This window comes from Larus michahellis, chromosome 1 (genome assembly GCF_964199755.1).
Source record: "Larus michahellis chromosome 1, bLarMic1.1, whole genome shotgun sequence".
In the NCBI taxonomy this organism is placed as follows: Eukaryota; Metazoa; Chordata; class Aves; order Charadriiformes; family Laridae; genus Larus; species Larus michahellis.
Window position 1 is genome coordinate 199,548,086 of NC_133896.1, and position 21,872 is coordinate 199,569,957.

The following is a 21,872-nucleotide window of genomic DNA, read 5'->3' on the forward strand; positions in this document are numbered from 1 at the left end:
CTGTACTAAGGGAATTTGCATTAATTGTCAATCATTTTAACAAAGATGACTAATTTTACCAGTAGAAACCTTCCTCACATGAAAATTAAAATAAAAGGTTGTGTTTGTTTGCTTTTAGAACACATTTAATGATTACTTTTGCTCCTCCTCCACAGATTACAACATAACCAAGCAAAGTACATAACATAGTGGTGGGTGAAGAGAATAAAACATCTCTGAACCAACCTTCTGGAGGGCCACTATGCCTACTTTGTGAAATATTTGACCTGATCTCAACCCATATTTGGAGTAACTGCTTCTAACATTTTCCAAAATTTAAAATAAAGCATCCAAAATACTGAAAAAGTGACTAGTAAAAAATAATTTTACCTGTAAATTGTTTTCTGTGACTCTGTTCCACCAAACCATATTGATGGGTACTCCTGTTTTACACCTGTCAGCCAGACAGCCGATAGGGTTCTTTGATTTTCTTGCTTTTGATCCCACCGGAACTATCCTCTCATCCAGCATCCCCAGTCGATACTTCCTGGGCTACGAAAAAGAAGGAGAGAAACCAGGCCACTCCTAACAACCCTCATCTAAAGCTACACTAAAATAGGTATTACATTGCAATATAATTTCTGGATTGGTGGAATAGGAAACAATTTGCAAGTAAAATTTATCTGAGACTGTTTCCTTTCAATCCTGACTATTTGGTTATAATAAACAATACTTTTAAAAAAAGAAAACAAACTCCAGGGACTACTAATTATTTGTAAGCAAAAATGTCCATCACAAGTCAGCCACTGAAATATAAGTTGGGGAATTCTGTAAAAATGATTGTTTTTTTTTTTTTAAAAAAAAGCCATATTTCTTAAATAGATACCTTCAACCACTTCATAATAATGAACAGTTCCCTTGGATTAACGAGAAATTACCATTGGCTTTTGTATGCTTCTTTTTAAATTCAAATTTGCCAAGACTCATCTCCTGAAGACTTGCTTTTAAAAATCACGTAGAACTGAGTAGCCAATTGCAGCAGAACTACGTGAGAAAAACATTTCTGCTCAAATTAATATTCAAAAGACTAACTTCAGCTACTGTCTTAGGTGAAAACAGACAAGAACTACCACCATAAATGCATTGGAAACTGACTTAAACTTGAGAAAACAAAACACACTTGAGGAAGTGAACATGCAGGACGTACTTGCACCTCAGTAAGAGTGACATTTCTATTACATCAGCAATGATCTCTGCTAATGAAACTATTTATAAAGCACGATATGAACATTAAGTCAAAAAAGCACACTGTAAAAAAAAAACAACACAACTGTTAAAGACTTTCAAACAGGTAAAGTACAGAAGTTCTCCAGATTTCTCTATGCTCTCACACCTGTGTGTACTTACATAGACAGTAAATACCACCAAAAGAAATATTTCAGCATCTATGCATATTTAGACCAGGTCCTTTTATACTGATTATATCAACAACTGGACCAATTTTGAGGGGTTGGTCTATTTTTCTTTTGTTGTGTTGTTGTTGTTGGGTTTTTTTGATGTGAAAACGCAACTATCATCATCTGGATATAGACCACTTCTTAAGTAATCAAAGCTTAACTTACCTTTATTCATATATTTACTTCATCTGGCACCTTAGAAATCTTAGCAATGTGTACCTTGATATGCATTTTAAATACTGTTCCTCAAGAAACAAGGTGAGGATCTAATTGGAGAAGATTCCACACACACACGCGCACAATTTGTAAGACACAGGACAAATCTACCATAAAATGTCTGCAAAAACAAAACCCAAACAGATTCCCTCCTCTACTTCCCTTTAAAACTTTTAGGCTGAAGGTTTTGGAAAGAATTAAAACTGAGTAAAGCCACCAGTACCTCATTTGACACACACACACCCCACCCCCACCCCCCCCCAAAAAAAATAAATCCAAAACAAAACAACAAAAAGCCCCCAAGGATACCAACATTGACTATGAACTACGAAGGCAATAAAGTTCATGAAGATCAAGTTAACCAACTTTAACAACAATAAACAAGACTGAATTTTGCCATACTAATCAGAAATTTGGTAAATTCTGTGATGGGTAGTAAAGCCCTCCTATAGTTCAAATGCAAACTTCATCATGACAAATCTAAATACTGGTTGTTTATTGAGAGAATCACTTAACTATTGGGCAACTTCCCATCTTAGTAATTCAGAAGTACTACTAATATCATAAACTGCAAAGCTGTAAGGTCTGAGAAGCCAGACATTCAAATAATGTTGGACTTCAGGGCAGGGTTTGAATGCAGTATGTGTTTTTCTTAGCCTGGCTATTGGAAATAATAACGTAATGAAGAGTAACTGTTTCCCTGGCAGCTTCCCCATCTCTCTCCATGTTGTACCAAGTACAGAGGCCCAGTCTCAGACTACTGGACTACAACCCAGTGTCCAAACACATTCCTATTCATAAAGGGTACTTTTAATCCTCCATAATAAAAGGTGACCTATAAATATTTTGCAAAGGAGAACCAAAACAAAAGAGGAACTGAGCCAACATGGAGGGAGGCTATTTCGGTTACAATGGGATTCAGATATCAGGCAACAGAATGAAACTGTATTTTAGGCTTTATAAAGGACCATACTGGGGGATCGGGGAGGGCAAAGAATGGTCCATTCTATGCCATAAAGCAACAGAGAGACAATATGAGTTTATATACCAGTAGTTCTGGGTCTACTAGTACGAAAAAATTAAACTAAAAAAAGGGTGAGACTAAATTAAAATTTCACTTTCGTTATCACTATAAAACATCATCAGAGGATTACTAGGCCAGGATATCATTGTTCAGACAGACAACAGAAGATGGAATATACAATATTAACATTTGGAAATCAATTTCAGTCTATTTGCATGAAAATCATTCTAAATTACACTTGTTTTCAATGAGAAAAAATGGCATCTGATTCATAAATCCGATTTAAGTTTACAGGAGACCAGAAAACACAGAAAAAAGCATCTGCCAAAAGAAGAGTCAATAGAAAAGAAAGATCAAGTAGATTGAGCTGTTTGAATAAGCATATCAACTTTGATACACAGAGCAGCCCACAGAGAGCCCTGCCCTCTACACAGAGCAGCAGATAAAGCAAGAAAGACAGAATAGTGCATCTTGAAACAAGCAAGAACTCATCAACCACTGGTCATTTCTAAACTAAACTAATACATCTATCTAAAACACAGAGACATGACAATCTGGACAAACAAACTCAACTTCTTGGCATAGGGACAATTTCTCTTGGATGATTATGGAAGTAATTGAATTTTTGCCTTCTCTAAAGTCTTTCTGCGAGGTACAGAAAACCTGTTCAGCCATACGGATAAAAAGATAGTTCAACATACCGAATCTTTTTCTTTTCTCTTTTCTTTTTTTGGGGGGTGGGGATGGTGGCTAAAGCATTTATATACTTTAGTGAGTATTTCTCAAACTAGGTTGCAACTCCAAATATGGTTACAAGTTCCAAATGAGTTGCGAAAGGTCAAAAACATCACAGAATCACAGAATGGTCGGGGTTGGAAGGGACCTCTGGAGATCATCTAGTCCAAGCCCCCTGCCAGAGCAGGGTCACCCAGAGCAGGTTGCACAGGAACGCGTCCAGGTGGGTTTGGAATGTCTCCAGAGACGGAGACTCCACCACCTCTCTGGGCAGCCTGTGCCAGTGCTCTGCCACCCTCAGGGTAAAGAAGTTCCTCCTCATGTTTAGGTGGAACTTCCTATGCTCAAGTTTGTGCCCATTACCTCTTGTCCTATTGCTGGGCACCACTGAAAAGATCCTGGCCCCATCCTCCTGACACCCACCCTTTAAGTATTTATAAGCATTGATTATCACGATTATTTTTCAATGGAAAAATAAGGTTAAACTAAAATAATTAAAATGAAGTCTAAAAAAAAAAAAAACAACAACCAACTAAACCAAATTATTACAAAGGATTACTGGAAGAGTTCAGTTCCTCCTGGGCAAAGAAGTGAGAAGCAGCAGCAATTACTGGCTGCAAACGTTTACATGAGGTAGGGAACAGCTAACTACCTTTAATTGCTAGCAACAGCTTGGCTCCCCAGGGTGAGAAGGGTAAGCATTTTCAACCATAGCTAATAATTATAACCCTTGCCCTGTAGAACCAAGCTGCTGCCAGCAATTAATGATAGGAAGCTATTGGTTGGCATGATTAGAGGGAATGTGTTAGGATAGGAAAGATAAACCCCCCAAAGTCTGAGAAACATTACACTTCGACAAAAGAAATCCACTCTAAAACCTAGAAGGTCTTTCCCAAGTAGCATCTTCACATCAGAACACTACTACAGATAAGTAACTTAATCATCCCACACTAGAAAATATTCCTCAAGTTGGCTTAATAACCTGCTTCCCATGCATGCAACAAGAAGTTTGGGAACATGTTTAGCAAGTCTATTTTCTTCCTACTATTTGCTGTAACAGCACCTTTGCCCCTGGTTCCTCCTGTTTCACAGACAGTGGGCAACGCCACACTTCCTCTTTCCAATTCAGGGTTGGACATGCCACTGGTGTAAGATGTTATGAGACTATCCTAGAGAAATAAATCTAAACAACAAAGAGGTTTACGTAGATTCAAACAGTAAAGACCCCTCCTGTCTAATAACTTGCATGTCATATTTAAGCCTGGATAAGCTGGCAAATCAAACCACACAATTCCAAAGTTTTCTTCCACTGAAGGTCTGCAACTGGATTTTGTCAGGATCATTCGTGACCCAAATTACATTTCTGTTCCTTAAAATGCACTTACTCTGGTGGGCTTTGAATTTTATATTTACAAGATATTCTCTGTACCAAAAATCGTACAATTAACTTTGGTGTACAAACACACGAGCAGGCTACTGTGTTTTCAAGTACTGTGAAAAATCTGAGCTACAGTAACGCTGTCTATGTGCATATACTACTGAAGCAAATACAAGTGATCTTAAGCCTTTCCCATCACAGGCTAAATTAAGCAGCGTTACCTTAAATTACCATAGCTAAAAGCTATCACAGTAGCATTAGCTAGGGCTCATCTGTTGTACAGTAAGTTGACTATATCTGCATGTACAGACAGATAAAAATAAATATTACACTGTCAGACAGGAAAGATCAGGTACATATTTTCCCTGTACTACTTATAACAAAATTAAGCAATATATGCAATTTTAAATTTCAACATTGTCTTGTTTTCTAAGACTTCAGTTTTTTAGCAGAAGTTAGTGGCAAAGAGACCATTAGAAAAGGAGGTTAAACACTCAGCTAGGGTTCTAGTCTACTGAAAAAGAAACAACTTTTGTTGTATTAAGTCTTGAAAACCAAAAGCTAACTATAAGACATTGGTGTCATCATTGCTATTTTCCCCCAACAGCCACAACCAATTAGCTGGAATAAGACAGTACTTGAAACACCCAGCTACAGATACAAACCTCAATACGTTATTGAGGAAAACCACAACAGTCCGGGCAGAATTCCTACACAGGCACAATCAGCTAAGAAGCATCTCAATTGTGAATACAACTGTGTAACTGGATTTAGTATTAAGTTCTACAAGGTGTTACACCTGAACACTAGATATAGTCACCATAAGTATCCTAACAGATTTGCAAGCTGGTAACATGAAAAAGAGAAGTTGTCTGGTCGTTACTTTTTAAGCTTTGCGGCCAATAGAACTACAAACCCCTTCACGTGGTTTGCGTTTCTTGCTAACCAAGATACTCTCTCCTCTTCCTCTTTCATTACAACCTCTCACTGGTAGAGAGGCAGAAGATACTTGTTTCCCGTACCTCAACTTCTGAAGGCGGGAATCAACTTTTTTTTTTTACTTTAATATCCACAAAAAAAAGGGATAGGAGCCTGGTCAACGGGTTAAAAACAATTAAGTGTGTGTTTGATTGGTTGGTGTTTGTTGTTGGGTGGTGGGGTTTTTTTTTCTTTTTTATGAAAAAAGGAAGAATATGCTAACATTTATAATGTCCATATGTTTATAATTTTAAAGTTTATCATGTCATACATCGAGATTACACACACTTACAAACTAGCCCCCCTTCCATCTGGAACACTTTTTTTAAATTGTTCATGAAACCCTGGGTTTGGCTGGGGATAAAACTTGTACTAGTTGAAAAGTATCAGAGACAAATAAAAAAGATTCTTCTAACCAAAGAAAACCAAAATGTGCAATTTAGCACGGAAATAGATTTTATTCCACAGCAACATATTTGACCACTGCAAAAAAAAAAAAAAAAGACCCCAACACTTTCTTGGTTCAATCAAATTTTAGAGTGAAAGCTGCAAAAGATCAAGCATTACATCATGTATTTTAACTCAAAGCTAAGGAAAACTTTTCAGGTGTACATACTAAATAGTGTATTTCATGAGTATGTATGCTGAAAACATGAAAACCTTGAAGAGTTCAGAAGGGGCTAAGGAAAACTGACTTATCCTTAGGTCAAATATTTTCTCACCAATTTTGCAGCCTAGCTAGGTTGGATGAAGTATGAATTACCACAACAGCTAAAACCTAGCATGGATGTAGTTATACTGGCAAAGTTCTTTACTAAGAAACTAATACCACCTGCTAAATTGAAATACGCTGGTGGAAAAGCGGGCTTTTCCCACCATCACTAGAGCAGATAGTTCTAACTGTGTAGTAAAGACTTGTCAGAGTACCACCACCCCAAGACGTATTTTCAAAAACTCCATTGCTAAAGGAGCACACAGTGAGCAAACCACAGGGGTTTTTTGAATGTTTAAAGATCTCTTTTCTAATAGGCCAGAAGTTTTTATATTACTTGCAAAAATAGTGGAAAAATGATGCAAAGTTAAGAACTAAAAATATAGGTAGAAGAGGACTAAAGATTGATGCAACTTTTATTCTGGTCTTTACTAAGCATATGATTTCTCAAAAATGGCATGATTTCTCAAAAATAGCTGCTTTAAATATTTGTATATTTACAAATATTTATTCACATTCAACAACTGTGTGTACAAGTTTTAAAAAAAATATCTTTCAGTTATCTTACTGCAAAATCACTCTTAAAGACTACATACACCTTGCCATAGGAAGAACCAAATACAGCTTGTTAAAGATAAGCAAAAGCATCTTGTACAAATAAGTTACATTTGTAGTTAACTGCTTCAGCACCTGACAAAGTCTAGGTGGCTAACTGAAAACTTACGCTTTAAAAGTGGGGAGTGAGGGTAGCATTTGAAATTGTAGATGTCTAAGTCATAACATATATCTGTCCTGTATAGATACAAAACCAAAACTAGCAAAGGTCTTTTAAATACAATTCTACGCTAAGTGCTGCGCTATGCAGTCACCTTATTCCTCTCTTTTCCTTCAAATACACAATAGGATGAGGCAACAAAAATATGATGACTCCTCATCAATGTAAAAATGTTACATATTTCTAAAAGGAAATGTTTTAATAATTTTATTTCTTATATAACACAATGATCACTAATCCATACACACAAATGAATGTGAATAACATATTCATTTTTAAGTGTGATGTGAGAGAAAAACAACATACTATGTAGTAATTACTAAGACAGAAAGGGCATACAACCAAGGAATAACTCCAATAACAAACTATTCCAAAGAAAAATATAAGAGGTTAGATGACATCATACCCTTAAAACACATTTTAGAACGAGGTAAACATCATACTACCTGCAAACATTTAGTGGTTTTCTCTGGAAGCAAAGTTTGTCTTTCTATATTCCTGCAACAACTTTTTTTGCATCACTTATGAACTGTAATATTTTATTATTGCTGTAGGGGTGTGTAATCCCAGAAGGAAAATTTCAGGTTTGAAATATAGATTTAGCCCAGGTACGTTATAAAGTCTGTGCAGCCATAATTCTGCAGTTTACAACACAGTGACATGACGTGATGTTTGGAAATGACCTCCCAACTTCTCAGAACAAGATTCATGCTTCCGAGATGGTATTCAGGAGGCTGTGAAACACGAAACAACTGTCTCGGTATGTTTTTATTAAAGGTAAATACAGCAAGACCAAATACTGCACTCATGGCTTTTCAATGAACACCACTGAGGAATATAAAGATCAGGTATCAGAGGTGTCAAGACAGAGCTGGAGATGGGAAGCTGGAGAGGAATACAGCTTCCTAACAGGTAAAAAAACTAGATGGAGGACAGGACACTCAAAAATAACCTAGCAATAGTTTAGGTCTTAAGAATTTGGTTTCCACAGGACCTGAAGTTAGCATTATTGTTTTCTTTTAACATGAGAGGGGAAACTCTCCTTGTCCTCATTAAAAAGCTTGCATTCGTGATGACTAGGCTTACAGGCAGTCTTTTGTTTCAATATCATTTTCTCTGCACGTTTATTAATTCTGTACGTTGGTCAGCAGTAAAGAAGTTTGCTGCCCAGTCTCACTTGCTGTAGAACTCCATAGAGAGTACTAAACATTCCATTCTAGTCTAGTTTAGCGTCTTTTGGTCCTGGCTTTTACTCACCTAAACCCAATGGAAGGTGTTGTAAAAAAAAAAGAATTCTTCAAGATACACATGAAACAGCATTAAAATGGTATTGAAAGTCATTCATTACAGCAGTTGGTTCACTCCTTGCAGCCTGTGGATTAACAGTGGTTCTCACCTTAATGGCCCTCCTCTAGGTATGACTGAACAATTGAAAAATGAAATGGAAATAAACCAGTGTTAGGAACTTTTCAGAAGAGTTCAGTTTTCATGAGGATTGAAGGTATGAAAAAACAAAGTAAAATGTAAAAGCAATGCTTTCCACTACCCTGTAAGGCTGACCAGTGACAAGTAGGGGGACCCTTTAGCCTGGATTGGTGGCAACAGTCTCAGAACAAATTTAAACAAAAGTTTCATCATATATTTTCTTTTTAGTGCATTAAACTGTCATTCCCTTGGCAACAGATTCTGATTAGTTATGTTGCACACATTTTTATGAACTGTTTACCAGAACCACCAAAATGAATGCAAGGAGTTTTCCAGCCAGATCATTTCAGGGTTTAGAGAGGTACATTTTTCTAGGTAATGGCGAAAGCCAATTTAGGGAAAACACCCAAGAAGTTCAAGTTCAGAATGCTACCCTATTTTTAACAAGCATAACGTGTATTTGAAGAAAAAATGAAATAAGTGTGACATCATTATTCTCAGGAAAGAGGGTTAGTCTATTACTAGCTCTAGCTTTTGTTCCATGCTTCACAAATCCTATTTGTGCATTGTAGATTAATACTTACCTGAAAATCTCTTATAGGAAATTCACTTTAAGGTTGCTTGTCTTACTGCATGTGGAGTTACAACAACCGGACAGTAAATCCAGAAGGTTTTACAGTTGACAGAACCTCCACCAAGGCTCCATCTACAGAAATACTTAGCTCCTTTGATTTCATTTTAAGTATCCTATAAAAATGTCTTTAAATAGTAATCTTAGCTTTCCTGAAATCTAAAATTGAAATGCAGTTTAATAAGTTCTAAACAGAAAAAATAACCTCGAGAATGTTCATAAAAATTCAAGGACTACGTTTACTTTTTAAACAAAAAGTAGAATGTCTTTAAAAATCAAAATAATCATAAGCAACTTATATAGCCCGGTCACACTAACTAGTTTAAAAATGTTGTCTAATTAAGAAGCAAGTATATTCAGAATTACAATCATCAAGCCTTGTTTTTAATATTTTATTGATATCAAATATTTACATCCATGTGGCTTACCCATTGTTAAAGGGCTGCCAGGATAACATCATCAGCAATATCCAGAGACAATAAAGATTAATAAACTTAACTTTCTTGCTTGACACAGCTAGGTATTAATGCTTTTACAGAAACTATTCAGAGTTTTACACAATACAAACATGCAGTTTTTACATAGTTGCAAATAATTAAATAGTTCTAAATATTTAAAATATCACAATTTTAATTTGTAAAGGAAAGCAATTGCTCTTTATTCACTTACCAAGACTGTATTATATCTGTCCTCCAAGTCAGTGATAAACGAAGGAAATGCTGGTTTTGCCAGCTAGTTCAGAACAAAAAAAAACTTAGCTCTGGGCTCTTAGCAAGAAAATTGAAAATTTTTTTTCAAATAGTAGATGTTGTAAACACCTACATTTGAGCTAGTCACCAAGGCTCCCTTGAGAGTCAATGAACAGAAGCACGCGCTTCTAGAAGGCTATCTATCTTCTGTTACAGCAGGCGTCAAGCGCTGGCCTGATAAATCACATTGCTCAAGCTCTAAATAAACCCCAGTTACAGGGGTGGGAGGAAATCACACAAGTTTTTAAATACCTGGCACTCAAGCATTTAGTGCTTTTGAGGAAATCACTTAATTGTGATCACTTGAATACTGTACTCAAAAAATACTAAAAATATGAAGATACTACATCCAGGACTATTTGCAATGTATTGTCTGGTACCAAAAGTCAGTCATTCACACAAGCATGACTAATTTCTCATAACTTTAGCCATCAATTTTTGTTCACTTAAAACAGTCACTGATATCTAGTCTTTTCCCAAATACTTCTCTTGATGTGAGCTGAATGTTCCTTTAAGCTGCTCATCTCTCTCTACTGACTATAGAGGGAGCCTTGATGCCTAGATTTTAGACAGCTCAAGTAATATTAGATGAAAACTTCCCCATTACTAGTATTATTTAACAACCTTTTATACAAACATACATTACAGAATAACAGTCATAATAAATGTTAAATTATTAATATGCAAAGGAAAACACAAACCTCTTTCAATTAATGCCAGTTATGTCTGAAATATTAATTGGAAACAATCCAAGTCAGTTTCACAGATAAATCTTTCTCTTGATATTATTTTAGCCGCGAGTAGCTTAATTTGCTGATTTTTTTGTGGGGAAAAAAGGGACCAAGTCAGAAAAGACTCTACATTAGTATTTGAGCTTTGAGTTGTTTGAGCTTTACACTCAAACATGAATTGGTTTGTTTCCCATTTGCACTGTTTCATTAACTTTGAAGTAATTTTTAGTATTAGAGGCAGTGGTCACTCTGGAAATACTTCTGTATGATAATTCATTTTCTTTGGTGCATGTGGTTTATATACATAAGCATACTCACATATACATATGTATGTATGTGCATGTGTATGTCAAAAAGGAATGCATGCTCATTTTAACTCTTACTATCCTCAGTAAGTGGATAAACAACACATTTCTAATTGTTTACATCCAACTTTCCAGTGGACTATTCTGGCATTAAGGAAAAGGGCAATTCAGAGATTCCGTGTAGTTTGGATACATCATAATATTTGGAAGTTAACATTCTACAACAGCATTTCATTTCAAGGAACATTAGTCTGATGGGGCAACTATAGTAATTATCTTTAAGCTCAATCTTCACCTGCAGGAATGATACAGAGCTCCCAATTGCCAACCCACAAACAAAGCTCTATGAAAAGTCACAAGCATGCTGATGTAGCGTGCTTTCAAGACAATGCATTATCCACAACAGGAAAGTTCAGGATATGGGGCTAATAAGAAAAGTAGTAAAACATGAAAGACATCAGCGAAAGTAAAATTTGGTAACTGGCTGGGAAAAGAGAATGTCTTTTTTGATAAGCCACAGTTCACAAAAGTGAGAAGGAACTCTGGTGTAACCAAACTTTTGTCTCTTATTCCAGCCACCGCATCTGTAAGTGTTTAATTGGAAAATACCACAACCTCTGTTGGCGCAGGTCAAAGGTGTTTAAGGAAGCTGTCTAGCCCTCAGCAAAAGAAAGATTTCTCAGTACAGGTTAGAAGAGAAAAAAATCCCAAACTCTAGCTTCCCAATAATAGTGTCTTTCAAACTAAGTGCATTCCAAATTGTAAGAATTATTTTCACACTACGTATAAATAAATGGGGGAATGATTCTTAATGTATTCAGAACTTATCGCCATGAAGGCTTGCAGGTGGCTTGCCTTGTGCCTCAGTACAATAAAAATAATTTGTTTTCAAATTAAATGGGCTATATCCTAATTTTCATACTCAAAGCATTCTTATAAACTTCAGTTTACAAGTGCTTGGAATATTTCTTAATAGCAGCAACAGTCTGATCTGGTGTAGCAAAAATTAAGTAGTAAAATCTTATTTATATCAGCAGTGACATAGTCAAATAAATCTAGTAACATCAGAAGAATCATCCTTATTTCACCTAGCATTTCAAGTTATTCCAGATCATCTTCCCTGTCAACTCATATACAAATATGCTACTTTAAATTTAGTGGTTGCCTACCTTCCTCCTTTGAGACACGCTGAGGGCAGCAAAGTCATTAAACAAGGATGAATTTGGTGAAGTTAGTGGATCTGTAAAAAGCATGTAAACCAACATGTTATATACCTCTAATATTAAAAAGAAATTTCAGATTTTTTAACTTAATTCTGTATGAAAAAAATCCTGTTGACAAAACTAAGCTTAGCAACCACACTGCTAAAAAACGCAGCATTTATTAGATTCTGTGCAACTGCTCAACTGAAATGGAGCTCATTAGCAGAAGTTAGTAAGTTTAATTGCTGTTGACGTTATTTAATATCCATCTAACAGTTCAAAGTCTTTCTCTCCTGTTACCTGAAATTAGTAACCTTCTGTTAACACAGTATTACAAATAATTATGTGGATCTTATTTGTCCTGTCACTGTTCTGCATAAACTTACATCAGAACTAAAGGCAGCAAAAGTCTACATTCTATTAGTTGCTTTTTATTGCTTTTTCTTCATCCCTATGCATCCCTTCCAGAGCTGAAGCACCAAAAACTGAGTAACAATCACAGATCCAACTTAAAACTCCGAAGTCCATGGGCACAGACGTCAAATTAGCAGATATCTGCTAGCTGTAAACACTGGTGTTTTGATGAAACACTTTCTTCAACATTAATCAGTACTCCTTAAAGGGGTAATTCTACAAGTGAAGCACAGCTTAGGAAGGGGGGGGGGAAGAAAAGAACCTGAAACACAACAGAATTTAAACTGGTTTCCAAAAGTCAGTCTGATTTCTCTCCTTTGCATGCATCACCATCACCATTTGGCCTGTCACAGACAAACTCTGACTGCATTTAAAACTGGAGACCTTCACTGCCTTGAATAGATAATTGTTCAGTGGGACAAAAGAAGTACAATCAATCACAAAACCTACTGGAAATGAACCAGGAGGAGGAAAAAAATAAACCAAATAAATTTCAGCTTTCAAGCAAGTTAATTTCATAGTAGTTACCACCATGCTTAAAAAATTATAACCCTACTTACTAAGTAGACTAGCTGCAGGGTCAGACATGCAAATGGATTTCTAGAACAGCATTTACACAGCAATTTTTAGAGCAGAAATATGTTTTAAATGTATGTCCTTGCCATAAGGGAGTAGTATCCTCTTCTTTAAAGAAGTTAGTTTGACAGCTATAGCTGAAATAATCTGCAATGCCTGTTATAATTTGGAAAGCGATTCTGCAAAGTGCATTACAGAAGTTCAATATACCCACCACAGTAATTTAACAAGTACGTTGGTCTGCACTATGGAGACATTTTGTTTGGTTGAAAACCATGTTCCCACCATCAGGGAAAAAAATATAAGATGTAAAGTACTGCTTATAGGACAAAACTTAGTATCTATTAAAATCATGAGTTATATGATACATTTCACAAAAACCATACAGCCTAAATTTAAGAATAAAAACCTGTACATTCGTTCCACACAATAACTTACTTGAAAAGCACAATAAAAAGGTATACTGCCATGAAACAACATAAATTTAAGCTCTCAGTGCTTTACAGTGGATACCCAAACTAGCACTTCACTTGACAATAATGATTTTTATTTTTATTTTCCCCACCACTGGAGCAAAGAGAAGGCTGAAAATGTATGACTTCAGCTTTGGGTTATAAGTAATCACACTACTGTTAAAAAAAATACAGTTCTACTGCATCTCAAATCAAATCAGAGGAGGAGAAAAAAACTCCCTTCAGTCTCAGTTTTACCAAAGTAAATCTCTTAAATTTCCAAACACGTTTTTATACATATTACTTTAAAAGTACTTACCATGGCCTGCGTACTGCTTGGCACTGTCATTGAGAAGGCTAGGGGAGCTGCTGCTATTTGTCATCCTCTGCAAAAATAAAAGACAAAAGTGTACACTTAAAATAAAGCTGTAAAACATGAAGTGATGTCATTGGGGATGACATTTAGAAAGTTTTAAGAACAGACTAGGAAACCTGTGCTCATTCCCTGTTTAGTAAATACTCTAAGCAGACAGTGGTTTGTAGTTGACAAAAACATTTAGTAAAATAAAGCACTTTGCACTTGAGTAATGCAAACCAAAAAAGACTGCATACTAAAATAAAACTCTATCTTCATGAATTTATTCTATAACTTAGGAGGGTCTACCAAACCTACTGTTCTCTTCCTGTACGTTGTCAAAATGTCAGATAAGCCAATTACTCATCTCCTTTAAACATTCTTTCACAATGTACTCCTGAAACAACTCCTCCCTTTATTACACATCATCACAACATGAAACTTTTGCAATGAAAAATACGCAAATTAGTACAGAATTTAAAAAAAAGAAAACCAAAATCCACAGAAGAATCTTTTGAGATCTTTCAGCAAAACCATGCAATTCTTGTAAGCCAGCAGGACATCTGAAACCCTCTCAACATTCCTCCTAGGCTCCACCTGCTTCTCCTACGTTCTTCTAGAGATACGGGCTGGCAATAAACTGGACTAAGTGAGGCAGTGCTGCTCTAAGAGCTATCACTGCTTTGATAGAGAAGTTTAAGAGTGTCTCTTCTTACTCCTGCTTTGAGTTTGACCAAAGCCTCCCAACAGGAAGATAAAATGTGAAAAGAAAAGCAAGGCAAGGTCAGGAAGTATTTCTCCATCACTGAGAGACACAAACAGTAATTTGTTAAAATATTCCCTGGCATGCTTTTGGCCCACATCAACCAGGAGTCTCCCAGCCAATTTTCAGGCACTATTCAGCAGTGAAAAGTTTTGAGATCCCTTCAAATAGCCAGTTTACATGCAGCCTCTGCTATACTGGGTGAGCATACACCATCACAAACAGGCTGTTTTGTGCCAGCTGGCCCTAAGCATCAAGGAAAGTTTCCAGAAATGTTTAATTCAGTAGTCTAGACACAGACTGACTCAAAACTGGTCACTGGAGTTGCTCTTTATGCTCACATTTTTCCATGGCCAATCTCAATGTTGGGGACAGAGAGCAAGAAGCTATTATATTTCAATACCATTTCATCTAATTCTTGACCAGAAAGATCAATATTCTGGAGTAAATTTGTTTAAAAAAAAACAAAAACAGAGAAGAACCAACAGAAGCTGGAGTGTTATTCAATATGGTAGAACTGTAAACCTACTGCAATTCAAGTTTCTCAATGTTTGTGGTTTTCATACTACCACTGACTTCACCAGAAGCTGCAGCTTTTAATGCTTGTGTCTAAAAGACCAAATAGATAGCGTAAAGTAGCTTTTATGTGGAAGGTAATGTGTAAAAAACCAGCCTGCACTATTTGAAAAGTAACTTGAAGAAAGTTTTGGTAAAATTTAGGTACTTCAGGACTTATCTACAAACATTTCCCTCTCAACAACATGCTCAATCCCTCAATGCTTTATTCCCCCATGTATTATTTCCATTATCTGTGCTCCGTTGCTACAGCAAACTTTCTACAATCATTCAGGCTTCTCTGATACAACTCTTCACTCAGTACAAGTACGTAGTACTATATGAAGCAGAACATGCAGATGCATGATGCAGATGTCCTAGAACTATATGTGTAATATATATACACATGTAAATATCATGTAAACCTTCAGCTTTTTCAAGACCTAAATGAAGAAAGCTCTTTGCTATATGCTCTTTCCTTATTTTGATGCCACGTGTCATGTTCCTAAATACTGAACTGACACAACATAACTCTCACTAAAAGTTTAGTGCGCAACAATTAATTCTTTATACAAAAGGGATGCCTCTAGTGAAGCAGTTTATTTATTTCTAGAAAACAAGGTAACACTTTGGGAGACCCACACTAAGTTAACAATCTTGCCCAAGTTCAGGATGCTCACCCTACTGTCCACCATCATCAAAATAAGAATATATAAAAATAAATAATTTCTGGATTATAGTACCTCAATTATTCATATGTCATATTCCCTTCCTGACTAAGCAATGGCAAGTAGTTACATAGTTTTTCACAAATACTTGAAGGCCATACCTATTACACATCTTTTCCAGGCATTTGATACATCCACACTGATCCTTATAAGAGGAAGTGGTTTAGGAAGAAGTTTCCTAAGGGGAACCTTTCAGATTTGCACAAAATCTGTCCACTAAAAATAGTGTTAATGTCTATTTATAACACTTAGATTTTGAGATCGATTATTATGGTCTGTTGAAATGGTGATAAACATGATACTGAGATCTGGGTTGGTATCAAAGATGGTTAAACATATGGCTTAAACTTGGAATCAAGCACCTTCATGCCATCAATATTCTACCTCTTCAAGTACAGGAGTCAAACACTCAATCAACAGACTCACAACATGAATGGGTGACTGCAATGATGAAAATCAGTGCTGGTATGATCACTAAAAACACAGTGCACGCAAGACAGATTGCAACAGAACGCATTGTTCAGGATTCTGAAAACACAGGGCAAACAAAGCCTATGAACATCAACTGTGCTTTTACTACGTCAAGTCTTGCTCAAGGTGCAAACATAGTTTACGTGAACCAGGATTCTGAAAAACCAAAGCTTCTCTCACTGATCTTGGGCAGCTCTTGCTACAACAACTGCTTGTCAGCTGTACCTTGAATGAGGTTAAAAACCTCCACTTCACCACTCACTTCCATGAATTTTTCATTTTGCTCACTTTCATTACACATCCACAACCTTCATACCTTAACAGTGTTCATAGAAGTCCTGCATGTAATCAGTAAGTGATTTTCAAAATTAATATTTTTAACACACCCAAAAGCATTTAGTCTTAATGAAGGCTATTCCTGTATCTGATTTTTACCAAGTCAGGCTGAAAATGTCTCGAAAGAAAAAGAGAAAAGAAAAACCAAGTACTATTTACTTGTGTTTTCTGGAAGGCAGTTTTGATTTTAAATTACACTTATCAATCTTTTCTAATGGTGTTGAACTATTTTTCATACAAATTCAATTTCAAGAAGAATGAGATCAGAAGAACCTCAAGCCCAAAAGATGAAAGCTCCAGAAAGGTAAGAGCAACCATTAACAAGAAAAGAAAACAAACTATTCATTCCTACTAAGCCCGCCAGGCAAGGCAAGCACACACATATGAGAGCTTCAGCTTTTTTTTAAGTACATCATGACTTTCACCATACGGAAGTTAACATAGAAAGACAACTTCATCACAACCAAGTCCCACGCCAATGTCCCTCAGTTCCATATAAAGTCCTTTTCTTTGCCTGCCTATTGCTATGATTTATTGAGGTTCTTTAAGCACTAGTTAAAATTCAACTAGGCTGACCGGCATACAACCTGCCCCTCTCCCTTTAAAGGAATTAAAAAGTTGATTCTGTTCACCTCTCAAAAGAAAGCCACCGCAGAACAAAACTGTCACACATTCACCCCTGTCCAAGGATTTAACCTGAGGCTTCAGCTTAGAGTTCTTCCACTGTCAAACCCTCCACCAGTAACAAAATACAGGCTCTTTAATTTCATGGGAAAATTGAGAAATAAAGTTTTTCAGAATACTGTGTTAATTCCTGAACATTGAAGCAATTAAGCTACAGGAGGGGAATATGCTTGCTCAGAAGTCTTTATTCTTTCTTCGAGCATCAGGATTAATCAAAGTAACTCATCTCCTCTTAGGAAAACTCTGTGTGCACTGGTACTATGTCAAAAATGAAACTTTTGCCAAAGTGATTCATTATCTTACCTAGACTTAAGATAGCCTATTGCATATTAACATTTCCTTTTCAGAACCACCGCAAGTTAACATCTTTTTAAAAAAGTATTATTTTCACACAGACTCTAAGACAACACTGACAACAGATCAACAGCACCACTGTAAAAATAATTTCCATACTAAGTTGCTGTTTTAACAATAGTTTTGAGGATTAGGTACCTTTCAGAGACCCACGGAGGGATTAAAGTGGGAAGGGATCTCTGGAGGGCAACTGGTCCAGCCCACCTGCTCAAGCAGGGCCACCTAGAGATGGCTGCCCAGGACCATGTCCAGACAGCTTTTGAGTATTTCCAGCGATTGAGACTCCACCACTTCCCTGGGTGACCTGTGCCAGTGCTCAGTCACCCTCACAGTGAAAGAGTGTTTCCTGATGTTAAGTTGAACCTCCTATGTTTCAGTTTGTGCCCATTGCCTCAGGACCTGTCACTGGTCACCACTGAGAAGAGCCTGACTCCATCCTCTTTGCACCCTCCCTTCAGGTATTTACATACATGGATGATATTCCCTGAGCCTTCTCTTCTCCGGGATGAACAGCCCCAGCTCTCTCAGCCTTTCCTCGCAGGAGAGATGTTCCAATCCTCTCATCATGTTCATGGCCCTCCACTGACTCTCTCCAGTATGTCCATGTCTCATGTACCGAGAAGCCCAACACTCCAGGTATGACTTCACCAGTGCTGAGCAGAGGGGAAGGATCACCTCCCTTGACCTGTTGGCAATGCTTTACCTAATGCAGCCCAGGACACCATTCACCTTCTTTTCAATACTTCCTAGGTGCAGTATCCTAGGAAGTGTTAAAAGAAATACTCCCACCTTCTAAAGGTATACACCACATTGCCTCCGCCCCTCAATGTTCAGTAGTGAAACCCAGTATTATAGCTGCACTTAAGACAAGGCTGCTTTGCTTTCATCTCCTGCCACTAAAGTACATAGTTAGAAAATTCTCATCAAGATAGAGTATGAATAAAGATTTGCTGCACACAATTAGATCTAATTTTACATAGCTTATGTTACAAGACTTAAGTGAGGGTTTTTGCCTTCTTCTCTACCTCTTTCTTCTCCCCAAAATACCTAAGAGATAGCATTTGTTCCCTGTCTCCATATTCCCTGCCCTAACCCCAAGAAAATAAGCACTTTCCTCAGGTCCATTCCTGTGCTGAGAATGTTATCTCAAATATTTTGTAGTGGGTCACAAGCTATACTCTTCATCTTAATATTATTCTACTGGAATTATATTTCAGAATATTTCTTTGTAATTTTTAGAATAATGTTAATTGGACCACAAAAGAAGTCATCCTGCAAGAGAATGAGATTGCCACAACCAAACAAATCATTGTTTAGTTGTCAGATTCTGTGACCTACAAAGGGTGATACCTTTTGCTTTCCTTACAAAGGGTGATACCTTTTGCTTTCCTTACTGAACAGTCCAAAACTTGTCTTCGACTATATATTCGGCACCATCTACAGCATGTCCCACTCACAACTGTTTGAACTAAAGCAACTGGATTTCTTCAGGAAGCATTATGTAAACAACTGCATAATTTTATATTTAAAATAGCACACCTGTAGTTCCACGCAGTTAAAAACTGAAGACATTTACAAGCTTCTGTGCTATAAGGAGAGTTTTATTAGTAAAGTCTTGGCAGTTGCAGCAATGGGAACAAAGGTCTTTGTGTTTATTCAGCTGCAAGGCTTTGAAGTGAGCATGGTCTCTACTTCTCAGGCTTTTGAAGAACACTTAGTATACCAACATTAGCATGGTGAAAGCAAGCAAGACCAATTCTTCTCCACTGCTTGGCCTTGCCAACTTTAATACTGAAGACTGTTGGGTCCTTTTTTATTTTGATTAGCGTGATTAATTGAGAAGTTGTGATTCTTTCTACACAACCTGCAGTCCAATGGAAGCCATGCAGTTATAAATCTCATCCTACCAAAATAAGGAAAACTGGAATTCTGTGGAGTTACATTCATGAAGACACATTTTACTGCTTTATGCTTAGAACCAAATTGCCCAATTCTAATATAGAATCATAGAATGTGTTGGGTTGGAAGGGACCTTTAAAGGTCATCTAGTCCAAGCCCCCTGCAGTGAGGAGGGACATCTTCAACTAGATCAGGTTGCTCAGAGCATCATCAAGCCTGAATGTCTCCAGGGATGGGGCCTCCACCACCTCTCTGGGCAACCTGTTCCAGTGTCTCACCACCCTCATTGTAAAGAACTTCTTCCTAATGTCTAATCTAAACCTACCTTTTTTTTTTCCCCAACATCAAGGTACTCCTCTGCGTCATCCTGCTACAAATTCCCCCAGATAATTCACATATCCTTTTAGCATGCCAACATCATACTGCTAAATCTCCTTCCCACACCACCTGTATCTTTGATCAAGCCACAAGTCAGTCAAGGGGCAGCACTAATGCCAGAGGAACACAGACATCAGTCAGCCAAGTGGCACACGCAGAGCAACTGAGCAAACTGCCAAGCATCAGAGGCATCCTGGCCAGCCAGCTCCTGCCTCCTCACTGCTGGCAAAGCCAAAAGCAACGAGCTGCTTCTTGAACCACACCTCTGACCATCTCTTGGCTGCTGCTGCTACACCAAAAAGAAAAAGAACAGCTTCGGGGACAGCATGCAGCCTGTGGGCCATGTGTTGTGCAGGCCTGCTCTGTTATTACTTAGAGAAGGGAAAAAACAGAAAATACACGCTTTGATAAGCTGGAAGCCAATACTCCTAACGTAGTATATGAAAGCACATGCAGATTCAGGCAAGAAGAGACACATGAAACAAAGAAAAAAGAAGAATAAGAATTACAGCCATAGCCACTTCAAAAATCCTGCCTCTTCAGAATATAGTAAGGATTTTTATTCTTTTTTCCCCCCACTGCAAACTGAGCATCGCCGCTAATTGCATCTTCACCACCAATCTAACCCCAATGAGATGTTCTAGTTCTCATAAAATATTCTTCAGCAAATACAAATAAAATCTCAGAGTCAGAAATATCTGTTCTGCAGAAATGTTGACTGCTAGTCACCTACATTACTTATGATCAAAGACACAGATCCCCTCCTCAATTCATCATGACACAATCCACTTTTACTTTCCTTCCTTTTGCTGCTTACTGAACACCATAACACTGATTACGCACCACACACAAACATGATGATTGCAAAATTTGAATATAGCTTTGCTTGAGGCAATTTGTCTCCATTACACATTAGTAACCCAAATATACACAGTCACAAACTCTTTTCAACAAACTGCACATGACAAATACATTCTGGAGATTAATCAGGTACAGTCAAGAAGACTCATCTATTGAATCCCTGATGATTAGGTCGGAAGGTATCTAGTGACTAAAGCACAGACTGCAGAAAGATTATCTCATGGTAAAAGAAAACGAGCATTACCCAGAAGAGACTGAACTCTACTACTATCTTTTCTAGATTGAGGCCAGTTAAGCAACTTGAACAAAGCTTTCTACAGGTGGTCATTAACTCCGTTTCTCACCTTCCTGCCATACAGGTTAACTTAAAAAACTCTGGGGACTCCAGCTTGCCAGCACTGTCGCGGGGGAATTGTTTAATTCCCATCCTTTTTATTCCCATGCCTCTATGAAATGCAGACTATTTTCTTCTTTCATAAGGAAAGTATTCCACAAAGTCAGACACAATAATGGTAACCCATACAGGAAAGCACGCTGCCAACTAACAGTCTTCACAAGAAGGATGTGAACAGCATGCAGGAGTAAGGCACGGAATCACAGGATTAACACTTAATCGTCTACCAAATGGATGTTCATTACACGTGTACTATGCATCTTGTGTCCTGAATTAGTCCCACTTATAATTTTCCCACTGAAAAAAATTAGACGATGTTATGAGGAATACAACTCAATATATAACCTTAAGGCTG

At 37.2% G+C, this 21,872-nt stretch overlaps 1 protein-coding gene across 7 annotated transcripts in view; it reads right to left on the bottom strand.

The window, feature by feature from the left end:
* The window catches only part of PAN3 (poly(A) specific ribonuclease subunit PAN3), an 85,985-nt gene that overhangs the window by 47,841 nt on the left and 16,272 nt on the right, over window positions 1-21,872 (bottom strand). For 6 of the 7 annotated variants that reach the window (XM_074568590.1, XM_074568582.1, XM_074568556.1 and 3 more), the window contains 4 exons: window positions 14,059-14,125; window positions 12,265-12,335; window positions 9,980-10,042; window positions 370-531 (listed from right to left, as the gene is read on the bottom strand). In XM_074568590.1, the coding sequence (XP_074424691.1) occupies window positions 370-531; window positions 9,980-10,042; window positions 12,265-12,335; window positions 14,059-14,125 (363 nt within the window). The remainder of the gene's footprint in view (window positions 1-369; window positions 532-9,979; window positions 10,043-12,264; window positions 12,336-14,058; window positions 14,126-21,872) is intronic. The other variant, XM_074568572.1, reaches the window with a different exon arrangement.